This window comes from Chelonoidis abingdonii, chromosome 3 (assembly GCF_003597395.2).
Source record: "Chelonoidis abingdonii isolate Lonesome George chromosome 3, CheloAbing_2.0, whole genome shotgun sequence".
In the NCBI taxonomy this organism is placed as follows: domain Eukaryota; kingdom Metazoa; phylum Chordata; order Testudines; family Testudinidae; genus Chelonoidis; species Chelonoidis abingdonii.
This window is the reverse complement of record NC_133771.1, coordinates 107573778-107598199: the sequence shown is the minus strand read 5'-3', so window position 1 is coordinate 107598199 and position 24422 is coordinate 107573778. Positions and strand designations below refer to the sequence as shown.

At 39.6% G+C, this 24422-nt stretch overlaps 1 protein-coding gene across 6 annotated transcripts in view; it reads left to right on the top strand.

Annotated features, from left to right (window-relative positions):
• The window catches only part of AHI1 (Abelson helper integration site 1), a 183021-nt gene that overhangs the window by 88351 nt on the left and 70248 nt on the right, over positions 1-24422 (top strand). For all 6 annotated transcript variants that reach the window (XM_075063973.1, XM_075063970.1, XM_075063972.1 and 3 more), the window contains one exon: positions 5442-5559. In XM_075063973.1, the coding sequence (XP_074920074.1) occupies positions 5442-5559 (118 nt within the window). The remainder of the gene's footprint in view (positions 1-5441; positions 5560-24422) is intronic.

Below are 24422 nucleotides of genomic sequence, written 5' to 3'. Positions count from 1 at the left end.
GTCTGCTGCTTTCACAAAGGGAGGGGTGAGGCTGTACCCAGAACCACCCGCGACAATGATTTTTGCCCCATCAGGCACTGGGCTCTCAACCCGGAATTCCAAGGGCCTGGGGAGACTGAGGGAACTATGGGATAGCTACGGAATAGCTACCCACAGTGCACCGCTCCAGAAATCGACGCTAGCCTTGAACCATGGACGCACGCCGTCGAATTAATGTGCCTAATGTGGACGTGCACAATCGATGTTATAATATCTGTTTAATAAAACCGGTTTTAGCTAATTCGAAATTATCCCGTAGTGTAGACGTAGCCTCAGTGTGTTGCGGGCAGGATCCCCACTGACGCAGCAGCGGGCCGTCTGCCACTTTGCTCAGCCCTGAGCCAAAAGGGCCTAAGCTTTGCCTCTGTGTTTGGTGCCCCGCCCGAACTTGGGGCTGGGCCCCTTTAAACTGTACTGCTGCTCAGCCCTGAACCGAGGGCTTGAGCTTCCTAACCCTGTGCTTTGCTCATCCCTGAAACAGAGGGCCTGAGCCCCTTGAACTGTATTGTTGCTCAGCCTTGAAATAGAGGGCCTGAGCCCCTTGAAACTGTATTGTTGCCCAGCCCTGAAGCAGAGGTCCTGAGCCTCTTTGACCCTGTATTGTTGCTCGGCCCTGAAGCAGAGGGCCTGAGCCCCCTTTGACTCTGTAGTGTTGCTCAGCCCTGAAACAGAGGTCCTGAGCCCCCTTTGACTCTGCAGTGTTGCTCTGCCTTGAACCCAGGGCCAGAGCCTTGTGCCTTTGTGTCTACCATTCCAGGACTGCCCGGACCGACAGCATGTAGGGAGCCGGTGTGGATCCCCTCTGCCCCTCGGAGAGGGTTGAGCCCCGGTTGCACACCCTTTTACAGTAACATGTATTGGTTTAGTTTAAACTGATTTCTAATTGAATTTCACAAAAATGTTGTCCTGTTGTTTTTGTTTTTTTTTAACTTAACCACTATTAAGCTGCCTGGGCTGGCTTAGGGTACGCACAGAGAGGTTTTTATATGTGAGGGGAAATGCAGGTGCCAAATAGATGTCTCGCAGGAAGAGGATTTTGTGTATGCATTTCAGGCTTTTGCTTGGTTTCCTGAAAATGTATTTAAATTAAAACAGACAATCATGCCACAATGTTTTCTGTCAACAGGTAGGGAGGAACTAAGAATAGGTTTTTGCATTATTTGTCTGGAAGCCTCTGAGGTGTGCAAGGGAGCATCATATCCCATCAGTCAGGAGGGAAAATGCAATCACAAGAAAGGTTCACTGAGTCAGTTAAAAACAAAAAACCCTCTGGATTGAGATGTTGATGTAGGACACAACTTTGAATGTTCTGTTTGCCATATCTCATTGCAAGAAACTGGACTGTAGCCAATGGAAGTTTTATTCCATAATTGGTGAAGAAAATGTCATGTACTTTTTCCCCATGTACCCTTCAATAGCAAGAAAATAACCAGCCTCTTGAGAGACAAAGATTACACAATCCTCATAGTCTTTATTAAGCAAGACAAATATACTTCCCACTGCTGTTGGTGATGGCATTGACCAATGCCATTTTAATGGCAGTATCTCTGCATTTCACTATATAGAAACATCTGTATTAAACCTCATCCAAAAAAGATCACTTTCTCTCTGTATGCCTTGTAAAGGGAATCACAAGTTCTTATGGCACCAAGGAAGAAGCCTGTTAGTTCAGATGGTTATAGAAATGTTTGTTTTAACAGAACAGGGAGAGGAGAAATGGTCTCGGTATTCAGGCATTGAACTGGAACTTGAGTTATTCAATTCCTGGTTCTACCATAAATTTCCTGTGTGACTTTAGGAAAGTCATGTGATCTTTCTCTATCTCAGAGCCTGATCTGTATACCAGGGAAGATGCTTCATTTCACCCACTTCATGTCTGTTTTGCCTACTTAGACTGGAAGCTCTTTGAGGCAAGGACTGGCTCTTACTATGTGTTTGTATCATGCCTAATACTATGAAGCCCTTATCTCAGTTGAGTACACTATGTAGGGCTGTAATACAAATAATAAAATTTTTTATATCTGATGTAAACTTGAGGCTCAGAATTCACATACAAATTGTGGCAGTATATTTTTATTTATACTGAAGTGTTATTGCATATGGATCCATTCTAGTATTGAACTAAAGAAATGATTAAAAAAAAAACTTTACCTGATTGCATTGTCAACTTCTTAGACCCACAAAATCATGATTTAAAAACTACTTTAAAAGTCGTCTCTAAAAATATAGTGTCCTAAAAGCACAAACCTAAACGGATAAGAAATAAAACAGACCTGGCCAACTTAATTTGACTTGCAAGTACGTATGGAAATTTTAATTATATCAGTTGCAAAGTTCATAAAAGTGAGTTGTCAGGGGAAAAAAGAAATTGTTTTTGTTAGCTTGTCAAATCTTGCAGTATTTTTTTTTGTCACATGCAGTTCACTTTTTTACCATGAAAACTAGTACCACTGAAAATGTGTAATTTGCATAATTTGCATAGAGCTGCCCTGAGACAAAAAAGAGAATACAAAACAGCATTGTTTAAACTTGGCAAAAATTATTGTGGGTTTCTTTTTACCTCTGCAAAAACTTTGAGTTTTATAACTTTTAGCTTTACTCAACTCAGGGATGGTAGTAAACTGTGTCTTCGATAAAGCTGTGGTTTTTGCATGAAGCAAGCAAAGTATGTTGTGAAAAATGAGTAGATTGGTGTTGGCTATCTTAGCCAACCTTACTTGTGGTTGTAAAGGTATTTAGCAATCTCTTCCCACAGCATGCATTTCAAAAATAGTGATTGCTTCACTCTATTGGTTCCATAGTTATTACATGTTTGTCCACTGGAAAAAGTAGAGAAAATACATAAGTATTAATGTGCTTTTTAAAATATACGTTCTTAACACATTCATGTTTCAAATTTGAAACAAGACTAATAAAAAAGTCATTATTGTGTATCCACATTTGACTTCTCTATCCCTTTGTAGTGCTGTTCTTCGCTATTTAGTAAGTTTTTTTTTTTTAAAGGGATTTAAAATAATATCAGAAACCTAATGGCGTGGAAGATAATGCAGGCCCTGATTATGCAGATACTTCATGTGGGAGGCTCTTCTGCCTGCATAGAGCTCTGTTGACTTCTAGGGGGTCTTCCCACATGAAGTCAATTCCAAGAATTGGGACCATTGCTGTAAGGTTTATTTTCAAATGAAAGCTTTTAAATTAAAAAAGAATACCAGTCTTTTACAAAAAGTAAGTGCCTGTAGGGTTTTTTTGGAGGGAAGACAATGGGGGCATGAATTGTTTTTTTGTTTTTGTTTGTATTCTAAATAAGGGCCATTTTTCTTAAGAGAAAAACTAAAGAGAGAATTTATTTCTCTAATGTAAATCCAGTCTTGTGGGCTGGATGTCAAAGCAGTAGAGTGTGGCGTGTACAAAGGTTGTTGGGCATACAGAAGGAAACCTGAATTTAAAAAGAGAAGTGAATTAAATACTGTACTGAAATAGCTTTACATGTGACATATTTCACTTCATCTTTAAAACTCCATGTAGGGTCACCACAACTGAGACAGCTTATTGAAACATCTCTGATATCTAAGATTTTTAAATCAATTTCTCCTAATTCTCCTGTGATGGACAAAAAAAGGGATTCTAGAAATTTTGAATAGCTTTATTTGTTGTTTGTGTGATTTATTACGCACCTTAGGTTATGACTTTACAAAATATTTGTGAAGTTTAGAAAAAAAGATCCATAATATTGGAAATGGCTCATTTGGAAGAAGAAAGTGTGTATGTAGGAGAGAAGTCAGGTTGTAAGGAGGGGAGAACTTGTGTTCACTCTGCTTAGATTTCAGAAGTATTACTTAAAATGTACATGCAATTGAATTCTCATGCTGCAGTAAAATGCAGATGCTTTAGAATTCTTGGATAATGCTCATTGGTTGGTCTGATTGTGTGTCGCAGTTAACCCAAAACAGATTAGCCTGTTTGGGAAAATATTTATTACAGTAGTATGTAGTTGCCAAGTCAGGGCCCCATTTTCATTGGTACTGTACAGACAAATAATAAAAGATAGTCTCTGCCTCATGGACACTTAGTGCACAGCAGACAAGTGCAAAATACATTTATACCCGACCTTGCAGCAAACTAATTGTGTATATAGACAAGTCCAAAGTTAAATCCATGCATATGTGTTTTTCAGGATCAAGGCCTAGGGAATTGTTGAACATATGTTGTAATTTATACAACCAGTGCTTATGTCACTGTACTACTTCTGAAAGCAAGCAAAAGCTTGACCTTTCCTGTAACTGGCTTCATTTCTTTAAATAGAATTTAGAGACTAATAAAATAGAAGTAGGCTTAAATATGTTATAATTATTCTCCACAACTAAAGTTTAAGGGCCTGATCAAAAACCCACAGAAGTCACAAGAGATTTCCATTGACCGGTATGGGTTTTGGATTAAAGCCTAAGTGAACATGCTTGATAACATACTTCTTGGCTTTTTGTTTTTTCTTTTTATATATGTTACTGGGAAGAAAAACAATTTCAGCTAATTACACTGATTTTATTTAAAGGAAACTCAGTGAATTTTGTTGCGGATATTTTATGACTATATTTTCCCAGCAGTTTGACGATATGACCAAAGGCAGTCGGTGACAATAGGTGTAATTTATAAGAAAATGTTTTGTTTGATCATGTAAATGCCTCAGATTGTCTTAATATACTTTACATGTGTTATCTAGGATAACACATCAGGAATAGTTTGAGAAGGGTTTGTATTTGTGGTAACTGCATATATGCAAAGAACCTCTATAGCAAATCAGATTTCAGCTATGTTATCTATGTCATTATGGAAATAAGCATGTGTGCTACAGGTGGCTTTTGTATAGCCTTTATAAAGGAAGTAACTGGAGTTTTGGTCTAAATATGTTGCACAATTTGTAAAGAATAATTTTCTCTATCACTATGTTTTAAATCTTTCCTCATAAGTACTCTCTTTAGACACAATGTAATTTAAAATATTAAAATGAAGTGTTCTTTTTCATATCTGAATTTGGTCTAGCATACAAATAATTTGATAGGCCATTATGAATAAGAGTTATTACCCATATAAACAACTGTGCATTATATTTCTTTCTGTATTGTGGAGGATTTTTTTATTCTATCAGTTTTTTACTATTCAATTTTTCAAGCATTTAAGCTTTCATTTACATTTCAAACCACCAATAGTTTTTCAACTTTCTGTTCCCAAATATTTTTCTCCAAAAAAGCAAACAATTTAAATTACTCATTTGCCTTCAGTGTGACTCATTCTATCTAGAATTAAATAATTATTTATGGTAAGTAAATACTTCTCATCTAGTTCTTGCATCAGTAAGTAACCCAGGAAATTACAACTTATTTTCTGATTTGCCTTTCCTATTACAGACCAGCTCAAATCTCATGCTTCCGGCTCCATCACTGCTCTCGCCACACTCCAAGTTAAGGCTGCCAAGTACTCTGGGCACTTCACTGATTCCTCAGTATCCTTTCATGTCTCAAAACGGTGAGCCTCTTTCCTAATTTGATTACTGTGACTAATGTATGCTTACTGTTTTAGTTGATGAGTGTTTTTCCTTTGTTTATATTAATCATGTTTAGTATGCAGCACTTCTTGTGGTAGTCAAGATGTCATATGTACCATTGCTTATACAATGCAATAGTTAAACATTACCTCAAACTGTTTTTTGTCAGTTACACTTATTATTGTTATGCTAAGTTTTTAGTATAAAGAGTTAGCTCTATATTTTCTTAGTTTTTATCATCTTTTGTGTCAAAGTACTTTTAAATACAACAAACACTATTAAATGAGCAATCACATTTTAAAATGCATAATTGTTGAAAAAGGAGAAGGGAGAAAAACAGTTTTGTCTACAAATTGGGAATGGACTATTTACAGGGGTCTTAATACAAAGCCTAAAGGTTTAAAAACAGCATTTTTAAAAAATGCTTAAATGACTCTACAGCCTTCAGAAAAAAGACTAGAAGCAACAGAATTGTATATTTTCTGAAATTCTTACATCATGGTTTCAAATTGCAATTGTGATCACAATAATACTTTATTGCAAAACAGCATATTTGGTGTTTGTTTGGGGTGCCTGTTAGAATGATATATAAAACTGTTAGGTGGTGGTGGTGGTTCTTGTTATTAATCCTATTTTAAGGACTAGCCAAGAATGTGGCCCAATTGTACTAGGTAATGTACAAGCACAAAGTTTGTTAGTTTAAGGAATTTTATTTTGTAACTTTGGGAGATAAAAGGAAAAAAGGTACCATATAATGAGATAGAAATAGGAAATTGAGTTTTTAAAAAAAAAAATGTTTAATGTAGTTTGGTAGAGAAGGATAAATGGGTTCTGTTATTACATAAAATTAGCTAAAAAAGAGGCACTAATAATTATGGCTTGAATCAGACTATTTCCAGACAGAATATTGATTGATATGCTTTTTCCTAGTGTGAGTTAAAGGACTGACCACAGTGTAGGAATTGGGAGATGAAGTTCTGATTTGCTGTATGACTTTGGCTGTGTCAGTTAAGCTTTCTGGGCTTCAGTTTCCTTATCAGTAAAACAGTGATAACAGATATATGGTGAGGCTAATTAATATTTGTTCAGTGCTTTGCAAGTATGAAGATCTCGTAAAAGCAGTAAGTATTAATATTTCATCTCATGGAATGAAGATTTAAATGTAGTAGAATGGCCCTTTCAAGAAAATAAGCATACACTTTAAATCTAGGCTGCAATTAACTCAGTAAATAATAGCACCCAAACCATACTGTCCTGTATGTTTCTTTAGACAGAAACACAAGATAAATGTGTTGACAGTGACTTCTTACGTAGAACGATAAACCACGAATGTGTGCTACCACTGTGCATGCATGTTTGTCAACAGTCCTATTGTTGCCAAAACCAACTATGCTTCAGCACCTTCCTTAAATGCAGAACGTTCTTTGTGATTCAAGTAAAGCTGAGAAAATACAACACTACAGAAGATATGCATCTAAAGTATCTTTCAAATATACAATTGGAACAACCAAAAAATCAAGATTCCTGGAAAAAGTACTTTTGAAAGATTATGGGCTGCATAGACAAAATGGAGTTTCCCATGAGAAGCCTCAGTGACGCTACTTGTCTTATTTTCGGTTTCAAAGCTGCACTACTATGTTTGTAGCGCTATGTTAGAATTGTTTTCATAGAAGTATAAGGAAAAAGTTTCACTCATATAGTTTGTTTTTCACCATCAGCTAGCAACTATGAAGAAAGTTTTAGTTTTGAATATTATGGAGTTTGGACTAAAATGGAGATAGGAGCATGCAGCAGGCTCATAGAACCTGTGTTTCTCTGATTGTGTACTATCTTTTTAAAAGTCAGGATCTACTCTGGCTACTCAAATTATTTGGAGGAGCAAATCATCCTCATATAACAGGGATCCTTAATGTTCATCGACTCTGAAAAGTTTGTTCAAGGGACTAGTCCATGTTTCCCTTCCAGTATTCCTCCTTCTGCCAGAACTCCTGGACAAACAGACCTTCATAAGATTTGAATTTAGTACTGAGAATACACAGTGGGACTTTCCCTTTTGAGCCAGTGGGGATGTAATCCTCAAAGAAGAATTCCTGATGGTCACTATAGCCTCAATGCAACAAAGCACTTAAGTACATGATTAAGTACATTGACAAAGAGTTCTTTTTAAGCATTTGGTTAGTGTTGCTGCATGTTCCACTACCTTCGTAAAGTTATTCAAATGTTTTGTGATGAAGACCAAATTGCATCATTGGCACATGCAGCCATCTTTTGAAGACCGTCCAGTTGCTCCCGATAGTAGAAAACAGCTGGATGTTCCACCTTATGGTTAGTGACAATGGAGGTAATACTAAGGATTTGTCTTGAGCTTGCAAGTTCTTGCAGAAGTAGCTGTGAATATTCTTCTTTATTACTGCACAAAGGAAACTAGTACTGCTACAGTTTTTTTATCCAAATGTCCTCTAGCAGTTTTAGGAGATGTACTCCACAAGTTACCATGCATGTAGCAATTTTAGCTTTTTTTCCCCACATGCATTTGGTCATCTTAAGCCTTTTCTGACACAAACCCTAATATCCTTCTGGGCGGAAGGTCAATTTTTGTAGTGTTTACATTATTGCTCTGGAAATAATTGGCATGCTGGAGCTTCTAGTGCTACCATACTCGATGTCATGTTCATTTAGGTTCAGGAGCTGAGGCAAAGGAGGACACTCTGAAGCTTTTTACAAGCCACGATAAGAACAAAAATATGCATTAGTCTCCCTCCCCTTTTCTCCTCCAAAAGTCACACTAACAGGATATCAGTAACCCCTACCACATACTCTGTGTTGTGGATATAGTGACATGAGTATGTGATATTGTAATAGGGTCCTTGTGGGCTGGATGGCCTAGTGGTTAACGCTCACCCCGTTGTGAGGGCAGTGGTACAGGAGCCTGGGCCTGCCTTTTCCAGCGGGCTCCAATCCAGAGCCCTAGGAGGGTCAGCAGTGTTTGGCCTCCAAGAGGCCCTCTAAGTTACCCTTCCTGGGTTACTTCCTACTGTTGCTTTTCTGCCTCAGCTTCTGGTCCCAAATAAGGAAAAGGAAATAGAAGCCAAACCATCAGCCCCAATCAGCCTCAGCATATAGTCCTGTTTCCACAGGGAGGCTTCTTTGGCTCCTTTTGCCAGGAGCCTTCAGGGTAGGTCTGTCTTTCTCTCCAGCCTCTCCCTTCTGAGTTGGGTTGCTCCCTTTTCAACTGTCTCTCCAGTTGGAGCATGCTCTGGAGGAATGGGCCCAGTACTGTCCTTTAACCCTTTCCAGCCCCATGTGGGGTTTGTATAGCCCATCACACAGATCGTCTCCTATTTTATCAAAATTTTGAGAAGCTGCATAAATTCTTCTTTTGTACAAAAACTTAACAAGTCTATTATTGAATTGGTCACAGTAAACATGTTCCTGCAAGAACAATGATACACAGAAAGGATATATATCTCTACCATTGAAGGCAAGTCTTTGTTCATAAGACACTGAAAATATTGTTCAATGCAGTTTATCCTTCTGAAATATCCCTTTTCCTTTACTAAATGTACTGCTGTAAGAGCTAACTTGGATTATTAGAAATGTCACGTAAGCTTATCTTTGTGTTCCTACCTTCCTGAACATTACTTAAATAAAGAGGAAAGATCCGTTTCTTGTACTTGTTAGGTTTTTTCCCCTTCACATCCTTTTTCCTTCTCTTCATTATTTTACATTAATTGGGGATTTCCTTTTGTGCTGTAGCTCTTCCTTACACACATTGGTGAAAAATTTGTGAAATGTCTATTGCTAAATTTGTGAAATTGCTCCATATTCCCTAGACCACGCATAACTATTGAAAAAGAAGCAATTAGTGTCATATTTTAGGTTAAACATTCTCAAACAATGCATTGCTAAAAATTCCAAACCAACAACAATAATAATTTTTGTCCTTGTAACCATTTTAGAGACTTTCCTTGACTATGATCTTTTGTCCCTAACCTGTGTCATGGATATGATAGTCATAGGGCTGGATAGAAAGGTCTCATTCAAAACTAATCCATCTGTTGATTAGCCAGCAAATACAGTATTTGAGAGTTTCTCTCCTCACATATAATGTAATATACTTGACTCCTAAGTAATGTTTAATATTTGTGGATCTTCACAAATGTTAATGTAGTAAATGTCACAGTACCTATATGGAGTATGTAAATGTTCTTATTCCCATAACGAATGGAGTCCCACAGGGATCAGCTGGGGTCTGGTTTTGTTCAATATCTTCATCAATGATTTATATAATGGCATAGAGAGTACACTTACAAAGTTTGCGGATGATATCAAGCTGTGAGGGGTTGCAAATACTTTTGGAGGAAAAGGTTATAATTCAAAATAATCTGGACAAACTGGAGAAATGGTCTGAAGTAAATAGGATGAGATTCAATAAGGACAAATGCTAAGTTCTCCACTTAGGAAGGAACAATCAGTTGCACACATACAAAATGAGAAATGACTGCCTGTGAAGCAGTACTGCAGAAAGAGATCTGGGGGTCATAGTGGACCACAAGTTAAAAATGAGTCAACAGTGTAACGCTGTTGCAAAAAAAAATCGAATATCATTCTGGGATGTATCAGCAAGGAGTGTTGTAAGCAAGACATGAGAAGTAATTCTTCTGCTCTACTCTACGTTGATTAAGCCTCAACTGTAGTATTGTGTCCACTTCTGGGAGCCACATTTCAGAAAAGATGTGGACAAACTGGGGAAAGTCCAGAGAAAAGCAACAAAAATGATTAAAGGTCTAGAAAACATGATCTCTGAGGGAAGATTGAAAAAATTGGGTTTGTATAGTCTGCAGAAGGGAAAACACGGGGGACATGATAACAGTTTTCATGTACATAAAAGGGTGTTACAAAGAGGGAGGAGAAAAAATGTTCCTCTTAACCTCTGAGGATAGGACAAGAAGTAATGGGCTTAAATTGCAGCAAGAGTGCTTTAGGTTGGACATTAGGAAAAACTTCCTAACTGTCAGTGTGGTTAATTTCTGGAATAAATTGCCTAGAGAGGTGGTGCAGTCTCCATCACTGGGGATTTTTAAGAGCAGGTTGGACAAACACCTTTCAGGGATGGTCTAGATAATACCTAGTACTGCCATGAGTGCAGGAGACTGGACTAAATGACCTCTCAAGGTCCCATCCAGTCCTATGATTCTATTTTACAGATGGGGAAACAGAATCACTGAGAGATTAAGCGATTTCCCTACATTCAACAGGAAGCTTCTCGGAGATAGGAATAGAACAGGGATTCTCTAACTTCATTGCACCGTGACCCATTTCTGACAACAAAAATTTCTACACAACCCCAAGAGCGGGGTCCAAAGCCTCAGCCTGCCTGAGCTCCGCTGCCCCGTGTGGGCAGGCCAAAACCTGGGGGCCTGTATCCTGAGCCCCATCGTCCAGGGCTGAAGCCCTTGGGCTTCAGTTGCGGGCAGTGGGGCTCGGGCTTTGGCCCTGGGCCCAGCAAGTCTAAATCAGCCCTGATGACCCCATTTAAAATGGGGTCGTTATCCACTTTGGGGTCCTGGGCCCACAGTTTGAGAACCACAGGAAAAGAACATAGGTTTCCTGACTCCCAATCCCGTACTTCAGCTGTGACTTCCTTCCTCCCCCATAGTTTGTCAGTCAGATTATGTTCTCTGATATGTGATTTATCTGGCCATATCATGCTAATCTTGTGGGGGACTAAGATCTGTTGCACAGCAGTTCTGACTTCTTCATGGATGGCTATTCCAATGGCCTGTGAATTATCTTTAAAAAAAAAATAAAAATACCGATGCACTTTAACACTTTTACCAAAAACTCTTTATACTAGAAAACGTGCACACTACTAAAGCAGCTGCTTTTTCATGGCTAAATTCTGTTCTCTCACCAGGAGCAAGTAGCCTGGATTGAAGGGGATTTCCCCAACTCCAAATCCACAGAGTAACAATGAAATAAAGCAGGGGTTCTCAAACGGGGGGGCAGGACCCCTCAGGGGGTCATGAGATTATTGCATAGTAGTCACAAGCTGCCAGCCTCCATCCCAAACTCCACTTTGCCTCCAGCATTTATAATGGTGTTAAATATATAAAAATGTGTTTTTAATTTATAAGGGGGGGTCGCACTCAGAGGCTTGCTATGTGAAAGGGGTCACCAGGACAAAAGTTTGAGAACCACTGGAGTAAAGCCTCTTATTGTTCTTGTGCCTTTGCTGTGTGCAGAGTAAATGGAATTTCCTTGTTGAGTAATATAAGAGAGATACCATGAACTGTGCTAGATGTACATGAAAGCTTTAAAGAACTTCTTTAATGCCTGCCTTTTGCAGTCAAGTGCAGACTCCTTTTACTTGCCTTCCTCGCCCTGCACAACTCTGCTCCTCCACACATCTCAGTGTTGATATTATCTCTTTCCACCTTCCTGCACTTTGTACTATCCAAGCCCTTCTCTCTTAATCACACCCTTCATTTCCTTAACATGTTCTCATCTTTGTACTGTCTTCCATGCTGCCCCATTATCTTGGTCATTACTTTTGAAAAACTAATAAAGAAATGACGCCCCCAGCTTTTAAGCTAGAGAACAATTAACTCCCTAATAGTTTTTATTTACGTGTCTCATTTTAAATTGTAAGCATCTCTGGACAGAGACTTCACCTTCCTATTGACCTCTAAAGTAGCTTTTATGTCTATAGCACAATTTTAAAAATAAAAAATAGGTCCAATCTTGATATCCTCAGGTATCCCCCCATTGATTTCTATACCTTCTATTCAGTTCAGAAGTTTGCTAAGCAAAGACTAAATAAGAACATCAAAACTGGGCCTATTACAATTAGTAATTGCCCTAATGATTAACACTGGCTTTGTGAGAGATTGCTGTTTGACTGAAAATACTGCCCAGATAATTTCACTAAAATACCGTCTTCATTGAAAACAATGGATTAAACTTGCTCTTAAAATAAATTACATCTGTGTTAGGAACATGATGGTTCTTGTATTTTAAAAAAAAACACGCTGGCAAAGATGAGAACAATTAGAATGTTTCTCTTAGTTAATACAGCTGATAGTCAAGGGGGTTTTCCAGCTAAAGAAAGTGAAAGCAGCTTCAAAGAACTCTTTCTTTCTCTCTGAAGATATTAGCAGAGCTGACTATTGCAGTTAAACCCTCCATTATATTTGATAGACTACTTAAAAATATATTTTTATTATGGTCTCAGGTAAACTGTAAAGTCAAAATCTTACAGCTATAAAGGATACCAAAAAGGAACATTCAGATTCTACATTGATTTAAATATCCACCAAATTTCCTCTTTCTTGTTCTTGAAAGATTTGTTACAGAATCCCACACCTATGTAAATATGCTTACCGTTCATAACTGATATGTATGTTAGAATCCTTGATGATTATTGCAATGTTGCCAGCTCTCATGATTTTATCTTCTCTTAGAGTTTTATACTGCTCCCCATCTCTGTAGTTTGTGAGAACCTTCCACATAAAACCAGTAGCAATGGTGAAGTTCCTACTTGATTTCAAGGCATCTCTCTGCCTCTTCTTCCTTTTCAGGGTTTAAACACAAATAAATAAATACAGCCCTGATATCAGAGAGTCTAGTTAGAAAACAATCACATTATGTTAGTAAGCATATATTTCCACTTTAGTCTCTACGCTTTTGTTAGTATTAGTTGCTTATTTGGCCCTGATTTACAAGCTGTTTTAGATAATATCCTTCTCCAACTCTTTACATAGACTGGATTTTAATTTTAACCAAGTCACTTTAAACTTTTCATTCAAAAAGGATTTGGATAAAAAATTTGATGTCTCTTCCAAAAAATCATTTTTTCTTATGTTTTTATAAAAAGAATTGAGTAGAATTATGTTCTTAGAGCCATAGAGCACTTATTAAAAGGCTAATATCTTCAGCTGAAGATCAGGCTCTTTGTTGAAGTGTTATTTTATTTCATATTTTAACTTTTCTCTCACTTTTCCTGCCAGGAAAAAAAGTAAGAGAAAGGAGACACACCCCACTCCATTTCCTAAACATACGAAACTTTTTTGCTTCAGTAAAAAATTTTGTTTTAAATTTTTCATCAAAAAAGAAAAAAACTGAAAATGTTGAACAAAAAGAAAATTTAATTTTCCTTAAACCTCTCCCGGCCCACATACTGCCTCCCACCGTTAACGTATGTCTAGACCATTTTTTCCATACCATTTACATTTTGGAGAATTCCTGCAGAATTTTTGTACATAACTCTCACTGATTTCAGCGGGAATTAAACACATGGATTTAATCTTCCATTGCAGCCAAGATCTGTTTATGCTACCCTGATACTGAAGCTGCTGAGGCCGGTTCAGCGCCTAGTGTAATTTAGAGCAGCCTCTGAGATTCTCTGAATTATATCCAGCTTTAATGGCTCCCAAGAATTTGTTTGGACAAATGCTTTGGCCACGCCTCTCTTCCCCTGCCATGCTTCTGATCCCAGGGGCTCTGAATGGGAATGGCCAAGAGTGAGAGTCTCCAGGGTGCCAAATAAGCCTACTCTGTGGCTCCTGGAGCAGCACAAAATAGCTATATTGGGGTCCAGGATCTTGCCTAGGCCTAGGGCATGAATACAGGCCCTAGCTGTGGAGTATTATAAGTGTTTCAATATATAAAAAAAATAAGAAAAATGAATTGTATAATATTTAATTTGAAAATCCAAGATCTTCATAAGTAGACTTATCTAACCACAAAAATGTTTTGACATCCAATAAGATAAGTTAATTATTTTTGTGTCTGTTACTTTACTAATGAGAACAATCTATTTATTCTGTTTTAAAAAGTTGCTTATCCAGTTTCCTCTGGCTGATTGATTAGATGTTATAAATATAAATGTCAGAATAGTTTGCATTTTCTAGTTCAGCTCAGTGTAGCTCGGTGTGTTTGTTTATACTGAGATCAAGGGTATGCACGTTCCTCTATTATGTGTTCTTTTTCATGTTACTCCTAGGCATATTAATTACAATCTTTGACTGAAAACTACACTAAATACAGAGCACAATAATAGCAGTCTTTGAAGATTCCAAAAACTTTATCAAGAGAACATCATTTATATTTATGTGAAATTGGTATATGTTAGGATAACTACTGCTGTACCTTCAGGGTAAAGGAAGTACTCTCAGCCAAAATTATACAAGGGTGCGGATTAAATGAAGCATTACTCTCTGTTTGGCAGCAATGGATGTAGGTTGCGAAATCAGGGTATGACGTAGCATTGTGGAACTAATCTGCCAAAAATTATTTGGCCTGAAAATGCCCTTATTTTTTCAATTATGTGCTATTCTAAAAGAACCAAATTTAATTCGGTCTTAACTGAGAGATCCTGTTAACTACCTATAGTCCTGTGAAAATAGACCCACTATACATTTTCTGAAGATAGCCACAAGGCAGGAAATACTCACAAGATAATGCTTTGAGACAAATCCAGCTGCTCTTGGCAGTGGAAGCAGTGAAGTTTCACTGCCCAGAGGCTCTGCAATGGAGTACACACCCTCTGCACAGTATAAAGTTCAGGTTTGAATGGGGACTCCCTTCATGAGAATGAGCATAAGGTGGATGGGAAAAGAGGATGTACTTCTGCATGGCTCCCTCCAGTCTTACCGCTGCCACCATCACCACCACCACCTCTTGAGGCAGAGTATATTAGGGCTGTAGTCACTTTGGTATGGGGGATGATTTTCTCTTTTTCCTAACATGGAGATGTCTACCATTTGGGCTGTGTACTGGATGCCTGGATTTGGCCCTTAGTTTTTGAAAGTGGGCAAACAACAAAGTCTGGTTTTTAAAAGAACCTCATCTGCCCCTGGTATACACACATCTGTGCACACATTTTTCAAACCCTAACACCTGTATATGCATTTTATGGATTCTTTTATCTGTGTGCCAAGATGATGGTCTTTTCATATGTAAAACCTGTTTGCTCTTTTATATGAGTGCTTGAAAAATGCATGCTCATGTATTTCCTTGTAGAGCATTGCACATGAAGAGGCCACTGTTTCAAAAACCAAGATGTTTAATTTTCATTGTTGTGATGTATTGTGGGCAATGTAGCATGTGTGCTAAACCTTAGCGGTGAGAGAAACTGAAAGGTTATCAGCAATTGCTGATAATGATAAAATGTCATTTTAAGGAGACTTGATTGTTTTTGTGTGTGTGTATGAATATGAAAAATATTCTCATTTATAGGGAGTAAATGTGTAATTTTGCTTTTTTCTTTAACTATCTCAGAAAATGAATTTTTTTATTCACCTTCTTTCTCCATTGTGTTATTGTCTGTACTATAACTGAAGGAATGAAGCAACATTTTTAGAAATTTCTGCCTTTTCCACATGGCATGCAAGTTTCACTTTGGAACCTAACGACAAGGCCTTTTAGAGTCTGAAACAATAGAATACCTTCACAAGGACTCAAGCTATGTCCTCCAAATCCACACTAGGCTGTAATGAGCTTATTGGTGTTTCTTGTTGATCAATAGGATCTGGTCTCAAACCCTGAGGTCAAAGGCTGATTCTGACTGCTTCCATTTCTTTAAATTCTCGGATACCTCCTCATGGGGCATTCCCTAGATAAACTCATGCATTCCCAGCCTCTCATCTATGGTTTTTGGACTGGCAGATATTGACAGAACTTCTGAGAGGTCACATAATATTATAAGGAAGATTTATTATGCTGCCAAATAATCTGTTTTTGCTCATTGAAAGGAGTGATAGGATTGTTTCTACATCAAGGATGGCACAGAAGTGCTTCCAGTTCCTTCAAAGGATGGTAGTTGGTCATTCATTCCAACACAAAGTTGATGTGTCTGTTCTTCTGTCTGTAATTACATATTTGTAGTAAGGTAAGGCCATGTGTCACTGTAAACATTAACGATATAGGAGGAATAACTTACATGGGGGGGGGGAGAAATAGATCTCTCCTCACCAACAGCTGCCCATACCTTAAATTAACATGTCCCTTTTACCGTCTCTCCATTTTTGAACCATTACTACTACTAATACTACTTCAAGTGATGGTTCCTATTGTATTCTACTGAGAGTTTTCGTATGCACACCATGTGCACGGAGCCAGAGAATTTGAAAGTAGTATAGTCCTGTGGCTCACCTCATGGTTTCATCTGAGGTAAGAAAGGGCAGGGTGGACTGATCACATCTCCAGCTCCTTCCTATTGCTGCATGGTCTGGATCAGTGTCTTCTTGTGTGTGACACACTTCTAAAGATATATAGTTGTACATCATTAATTTTAGAGTATTTTACTGTTTATATAGTAGTTTTTAGTCGTTTATGGTAGGAGTAGTATTGGGACTTTGGGAGATTTGTTTCTGAGTAAACACTCCCCTCCTTCCCCCCCAACCCATGTGTGGGTTCTGGACTATGCGGAAGACCCCAGGCTTTAAAATCTGCACCTCCTGCCCATGTTCCTTCTCGGTCAGCAAGGAATCTCAATGCTGCCTCTACTGCTTGGGAGAAGCTTACATTGCATCTAGCTGCAGTATCTACCAGTGGTTCCCCAGCCACACCCATTTCTCCTCATCTCAGGCGCTTTCAAGTAGATGCTCTCCGCATCTGGAAGCACCTTATGGAAGTCACCATAAGACCTCATTTGGACCCAGGCAGGGCAACCCCCGAGTACATCAGCCTGAGACAGCCAGGAGTGTGCCACTGGCTATGGAGTCAGAGTTCAGCACTGGCAGTACCACCACTATTAACTCTCCACTGAGGCCTGGTTGGTAAGGAAGGAAGCATGTACATAAGCATGGCAGTAACTGTTCCTCCAAACCTAAGAAAGAGGACACTTCGAGTTCCAGTCATGGGGAATGAGCACTCTCTAAAGCACACAAACACAAAAAGAGACCACACAAACCAACCGATCCACCAGTATCAGGTACCAAACCGCACACAGCGTCAACATCGATGTCCCTCAGAGTTTGAAAGCCACCCACTCTGGGGAAGACCACATTCCTGTACTGGTTCTGGGGACAGAAAGAGTACCCGTCTCTCCAGGGAGGTCAGGAAAAGGGCCAGAGCCCCAGGAATTGTTTGCCCTGAGAAAGCCGAAGTCTTTACGCCTTCTGTGACTGTCTACTGCCAAGAGAATATATCTCCTGCTCAGGACATGCCGCATCTGAAGCACCCCTTTCCCCCTGCTCCTGTGATGTACGTGCTTCCGCCAGCTCTGCTGGTATGCCAATGGAACTAGTCTCAGAATTTTTGTCTTCAGAGAAGTTGGATGAGAGGCAGGGACCGTCCATCCCGTCCCATCCGTACGAGTGCCAATGGAGGCCTTCTATATCATGGCAATATGCTCCACTCCAGCTACCATAGAGGTACTGGTTCCCCATACTGTGCAGCCCACTACAACATCCTCTGGATCTGTCATTCCACTCTATTGGGTACCCTGGCCCCAATACCCACCCTCAGAACCTATCCATTCTGTGAGGGAAACTTTGCCTGTCTCAGGCGCCTTCAGATAGATGCTTGGAACCAACAATAGAAGAAGAGGTGCCCAGTCTGGTTCTGACCGTGCCACTGGAGCAGGAAAGATTCCCATCATCTTCATCTGATGTGGCAGTGGCTTCAGCATCTCCCCCACCTCCTGAGGACTACCGCTAGTGTCAAGATCTCCTGCATAAAGTGGCAGCTGCACATTCCCCTGGAGCTGATCCAAGACACTCAGCATAAGCTGCTGGACATACTTCACTCATCGGTGCTGTGTAGAATTGCTTTGCCTATCAACAATGCCATCCTTGAGCCAGCTTGAATGGTTTGGCATATGCTGACCACATGTATGTCTACCCCAAGGAGGCAGAAAAATACTACACTGTACCAGCTAAATGGGCTTTTTCTTTTCTCACTCTCCCTCCCAATTCACTTGTCCAGGCAACAATGAAATGGGCTAGACAGCAGCACCCATGCTGCACCGCATCCAATCATCAGGGCAAGCAGTTAGACCTTTTGAGCTACAAGATCTTCCCCTCAGCCAGTCTTCAGTTCAGGATTTTGAATTATCAGTCATTATTTGCCAAATACAATTTCCTGAATTACAGCAAACCGGAGGACTTCACTGAAAAACTGCCACAAGAAGACTGGGCCTGATTCCAGGCAATAATAGAAAAGGAGAGATTAGTAGCAAGGACATCACTTCAATCAGCAGTGGATGTGGCAGATACCTCTTCGCGCTCTCTGGCCACAGGCATAGTCATGCAGAGGGAATTGTGGCTGCATTCTTCTGGTATTCCTAAGGAGATATAAAATACCGCTGAAGACCACTCTTTTGATGAATCCTATCTTTTCAAACAGAAAATGGACGATTCCCTTCAAACTCTCACTTATTCAAGAGCTACACTTTGTTCTTTGGGTATTTACACACCTGCACCAAAATGTAAATTCTACCACCCACACAGCATTACAGAATCTCCCAGTTTTTCCATCAGAGGCCTTAGGAACCACCACAGAAGCATCAAAACACTCAAAGATCTCATCCTCAGGGTCTGCCCTCACAGCCTTCCTCCTCCCAGATGCAACCCTCACAGGAGAGAGATTTCTGAGGAACTCTAGAGAGCCTTCAACCACCTTGCCTACTGCCATACAACCACCCTACTCTCTTCTGGGGTCATCTAACAGTCTTCTTATCAGGTTGGAATCTAATGATGATGGACAAGTGCTTGCTAAATATCATATGATAGAGTTCATCGTGGTACCTCATCCAGAGCGCCCTCCCCGATCCCTTCTCAGGGACTCCACTCACAACAGCATCCTGACTTAGAGGTGAACTCCTTACTACAAAGAGGAGCAGAAGAGCTGGTTCCTCTGGAATACCCAGGGATAGGATTCTATTGAACTTATTTCCTGATAGCCAAAAAGGAAGGCAGACGGAAGCCAGTTCAGGACCTCCGCCATCATAATCGCTTCAACTGCAAACCCAAATTTAGTATGGTCACATTAGCAGCAATCATCCCAACATTAGAAGAGGCTCTTGATACGCAGGATGTGTATTTTCACAGACATTCATCTGACTGACAGATCGTTCCTGAGGTTCACAGTCATCTTGAACCATTTTCAATACAGGGTCCTTTCATCTGGAATCACCACTGCTCCAAGAGTCTTCACCAAGGTTTTCTCTATCATGGTGGCCTACCTCAGGCATTATGGGGTCCTTGTATTCCCCTAGCTCGATGACTGGCAAGGAAATTATTCATGAAACTGGAGAAGATGGGGATTAATACATGAATCAAAAGGTGGGTAAGGAACTGGTTAAAGGGAAGAATACAACAGGTCATACTGAAAGGTGACCGGTCAGGCTGGAGGGAGGTTACCAGAAGAGTTCCTCAAGGATCTGTCTTAAGATCAAACTTCATTAACATGTTTATTAACGACCTTGGCACAAAAAGTGGAAGTGTGTTAATCAAATTTGAAGATGACACAAAGTTGGGAGGTATTGCCAATGTGGGAGAGAAGTGGAATATTATACACGAAGATCTGGATGACCTTGGAAACTGGAGTGATAGAAATAGGATGAAATTTAATAGTGTAAAGTGCAAGGTCATGCAGTTAGGGACTAACTGCAAGAATTTTAGCTATAAGATGGGGATTTACTAGTTGGAAGTGACAGAGGAGGAGAAAGGCCTGGGTATATAGGTCGAACACAGGTGACTATGAGTTGCCAATGTGATGCAGCTGTGAAAAAGGCTAAAACAATCCTAGGATACATCAGGTGAGGTATTTCCAGTAGGGATAGGGAAGTGTTATTACCATTTTATAAGACACTGGTGAGATCGCATCTGGAATGCTGTGTGCAGTTTTTGTTTCCAGTGTTTAAGAAAGATTAATTCAAACTGGAACAGGTACAGAGAAGGGCTGGTAAGATGATCAGAGGAATGGAGACTCAAGGATCTTGATTTGTTTAGCCTAACAAACGAAAGGCTGAGAGGCGATATGCTTATCCCTCTGATGTGTTTCCCTCCTCAGTGTTCTCTCTCTATAGAGGAGTTATTTAAATTAAGGGATAATGTTGGCCAGGAATAAATGGATGTAAACTGGCAATTAACAAGTTTAGGCTTTGTAAAGATGAACATTTCTAAGCATCAGAGGAGTGAAGTTCTGGAACAGCTTTCCAAAATGAGTACTGGGAGCAAAAAACCTAACTTGTCTCAAGACTTGGCTTGATAAATTTATGGAGGGGATGGCATGATGAGATTGCCTATAATGGCATAAAGGCCCATCTGCATCTGCTATTAGCAAATATCTCCAACTGCTGGATATTGGACACCAGATGGGGAGTGTTTTGAGTTGGTGGGTCTCACCCACATACTCAGGGTCTAACTGGGTGAATACCATATTTGGCGTTGGTAAGGAATTTTCCCAAGGTCAGAATGGCAGAGACCCTGGAGTTTTTCACCTCCCTTTGCAGCATGGGGTAGAGGTTTCCTGCTTCTTTTTATTTAAAGATTTCAAGTTACTGACTTGAAATCCTCAAATCAAGATTTGAGGATTTCAGTAACTCAGCTAGAGGTTATGGATCTATTGCAGGAGTGAGTGGGTGAGGTTCTGCGGCCTGCAATGTGCAGGAGATCAGACTAGATTCTGGCCTTAAAGTCTTTTAAGTCTGAGCAACAACGTCTTGTAATCATTGAGAAACAGCCCAGAAATGGACTTGGTCTGATGATAATGCTGATAGAGTTCTCCCGCTATTTCAAGCCACTCAAGCACGGCAAACTTCACAGAATTATAGTCCTTCAACTCTTCTTTATTCAGGGCTTGGTAAGGAACTTTCCCTTTTCTAGTGAAAAATGGAGACAGGTGTAGATGGCCCAGTTTGGAATGGGGCTAGAGCCACTAGTGAAATTGCCAGATGGCATCAGATTGGCTGACAGGTTTGGACTTGAGTCTTGAAAGGCTAAAACCATTACATCTGCTGTGCAGCCATCGAAGCTTACTGTTCAGTGGTGCTGTATGTACATTAGTTGAAGCAGGGCAACTGCTACTGTTGATTTTACACCACAGCTTCCTCCCTGGTCTCTCTTTATTGACAGAGCATTCAACATTCCATTTCTCTGGCACCAGGTTATCACAGTGCAGACTTTCCTCCTCAAAACTAAACTTCAGATCTTCCCTTTTGGTGGATGTAACAAAGTGGTTCAAAAAAGACTGTTCTTCCCTTTCACAGGGTATACTAAACATTCACAGTTCTTAAAATATAAGTTCTAGAAAGAGAACAACATCCACCCTTGCCTCCCAACACTACCTCAGTTTCCCCTTTTGGCCTTGGGTTCTATGAAGATGAGGCTGAAGGCATTGTGGACTTGTAACTATATAAAATGATTGGAAATCAAAATTCCTGGAATCTATTCCCAGGTCTGCCAATAGCATGCTGCTTTGACGTTAGACAAATGAGTGGCATAGCTAGGAATGGAAATTTGGGTGGGCCCCAGCTTATGACTAGAGAGCTTCTCAGTGCCCTTTGGCTCTGACACCTTGCCCCATTTCCTGTCCCAGCTACCCAGTTTTTCCAGTACCTCTTGTGTAATGTGCTATTCCCCACACTGAAGAAGAAGCAGCTCCTGTTCCCTTCTGTCCTGTAGCTGCAGTGGCCTGGGTCTGACCCCTGAAGCCTTGGGCTGCATCCCTTTTCCCCCACCCCAATCTGTGTTCACTATGAGGAGCCCATACAGGTCCCTGCAGAGGATTGTGTTCCCCCTAACCCTTAATTGTGTGCACCCTTCCTCCATGTTGCTGGTGGGGGGAGAGAAACAGGGCAAGAACAGTTACTGACTGATCTGGAACAGCTGTGTGAAGTGGAGAAGACAGTTCCAGAAATGAAGGTTCTCCCTCTCCTTCCCCAGTCCCTGGAGCAATATGCTTCTTTTGTTGCAAAGGAGGATGAGTTGTTCATAAAGGCTCAGATTTTGGTGGACCTGGGGCTAATTGGACGGGCTATGGCCACCAAAGCCCGCCTATGACTACACCCCTGAGACAAACGGTTTCACTTCTCTGTGCTTCATTTTACTGTAAAATGAGGATAACAGTACTAATATACTTCAGGGTGGCTTTGACAGTTAGTTTGGTAGTAAAGTGCTTTGAGATTTTCTTATAAAAAATTGCTTTATGGTTTCCAAATATAAAAGGAAATAAATTAGAAAGCGACTTTTTTTAAATACATGCTTCAGTGATGGGAATGGATCTCCTTAAAATACCAGAGTTTGTTGTAAAACATCTTAAATTTTGAAAACATGTTAATTCTTGCATATGCGTGTGTGTGTGTGTATATATATATAATGAAAGTTGCATTGCATTTCTGTACTCAAAATATCCGATAACATAACAGCTTCATATACTGGAAAATAACATGGATAAAAGTCTATTAAGAATTGTGGCCTTATTTTCTCAATATATAGTAATAAGGCATATCTACTGTGCACAGATATTTTCTTATTCAGTTACTCTTGGAGATATTACAATTAGTATATTATGGCTGACTTGTTCTCGATTCATGGTTTTGCATTTTTAGGGTTAGTGAAATACTGGTCTGGATTTTTTGTCAAGCTGTGATGTCATAGGATTTCCTGGTAGTGTTGTCTGGAAATGAATATTCTGTGCTTGCTGAAAGTGCTAACTCAAGAAGGAAAATAGGCTGAAGTGCGAACAGTGGCTATTGTGGTCAGAGTAAAGATCTGAAAGATGAAAGCTGATTTATATTTTCCAGAATACTGCATGTGGGTTTGCTGGAAATATTTTCCTTGAACAAAGATGAGATGAAAATGCTGCATGTGTTCTTCAAGTGCTTTTGGTTGAAAGGCTCATCATTTTTGTTTGTTTTTAGTCAACACTCAATTCACAAACTAAAGCTGGTGAGCAATACAGAAATTTACAAGTTTACTGCATGCAGTGACTGGTCAGTTTTTCTGCTGAGGAGATGATTGCAAATCTTTTAATGAGTGAGTCTGTAAAGTAATCAAGGTGGTCTAAGTTTAGATAAGGTGTTGGATTTTAGTTAGTTTCTCATCTGTAAAGCAAGATGATTAAACTGCTTATCATAAGTGTGAGAGTGATACTGACTAGTTGAAAGTTTACCCTGACTGCTGAAATGTTATCTACCCATTATTATTATTTTCTTTTCAGTTGTGGAACCAATAAACTAGATTATTTAGGACTTCCTTTTCTATCTGATTTTCATTCTTCCCTATCTCTTCCTAATCTCATCTCTGATCCAGCAAACTACTTAAGTATGTGCTTAACTTTAAGCATGTGAATAGTCCTATTGAAATCAGTAGGGCTGCTCAAATGCTTAAAGAATGTGCTTAAGTACTTTGCTGGATCTGGGTCACAGTCATATTCTTCTTGTAATAGCCAAACAAAGCTTATTTCAAGGTTCCAGTAAATGGCATTTACTCAGTTTCCGAAAGGGATACCTTAAAACAGTGCAGCTGAAGCAGCAATATGACCATGCCCAGAAATTATAACCTCTGTGTGAGGCATCTCCTCTCCACAAGCCTACGGTCTGTGTAGCTCTGGAACACATCTTCAGCACAGTAATACTAAGTGTTGTCAGTGTAATACAAAACGATCTTCTTCTTTTACTTCACATATAAACATACTTTCCCCCCTTTTTATTAACCTTGATAAACCTTGCAAAGGATAATTGCTTTCTCAAGATATTTGCAGTTTTGAAGGGAAATTTTCAGTTGCTTAAAAATAAGTTATGTGGCATAATCCAGTTTTTCTTTAAACCTTTTGTGAAAACCATTGCCTTTATGACAGTGATGTTATCCATTCAGCACCCTTGCCCAGGCTTACT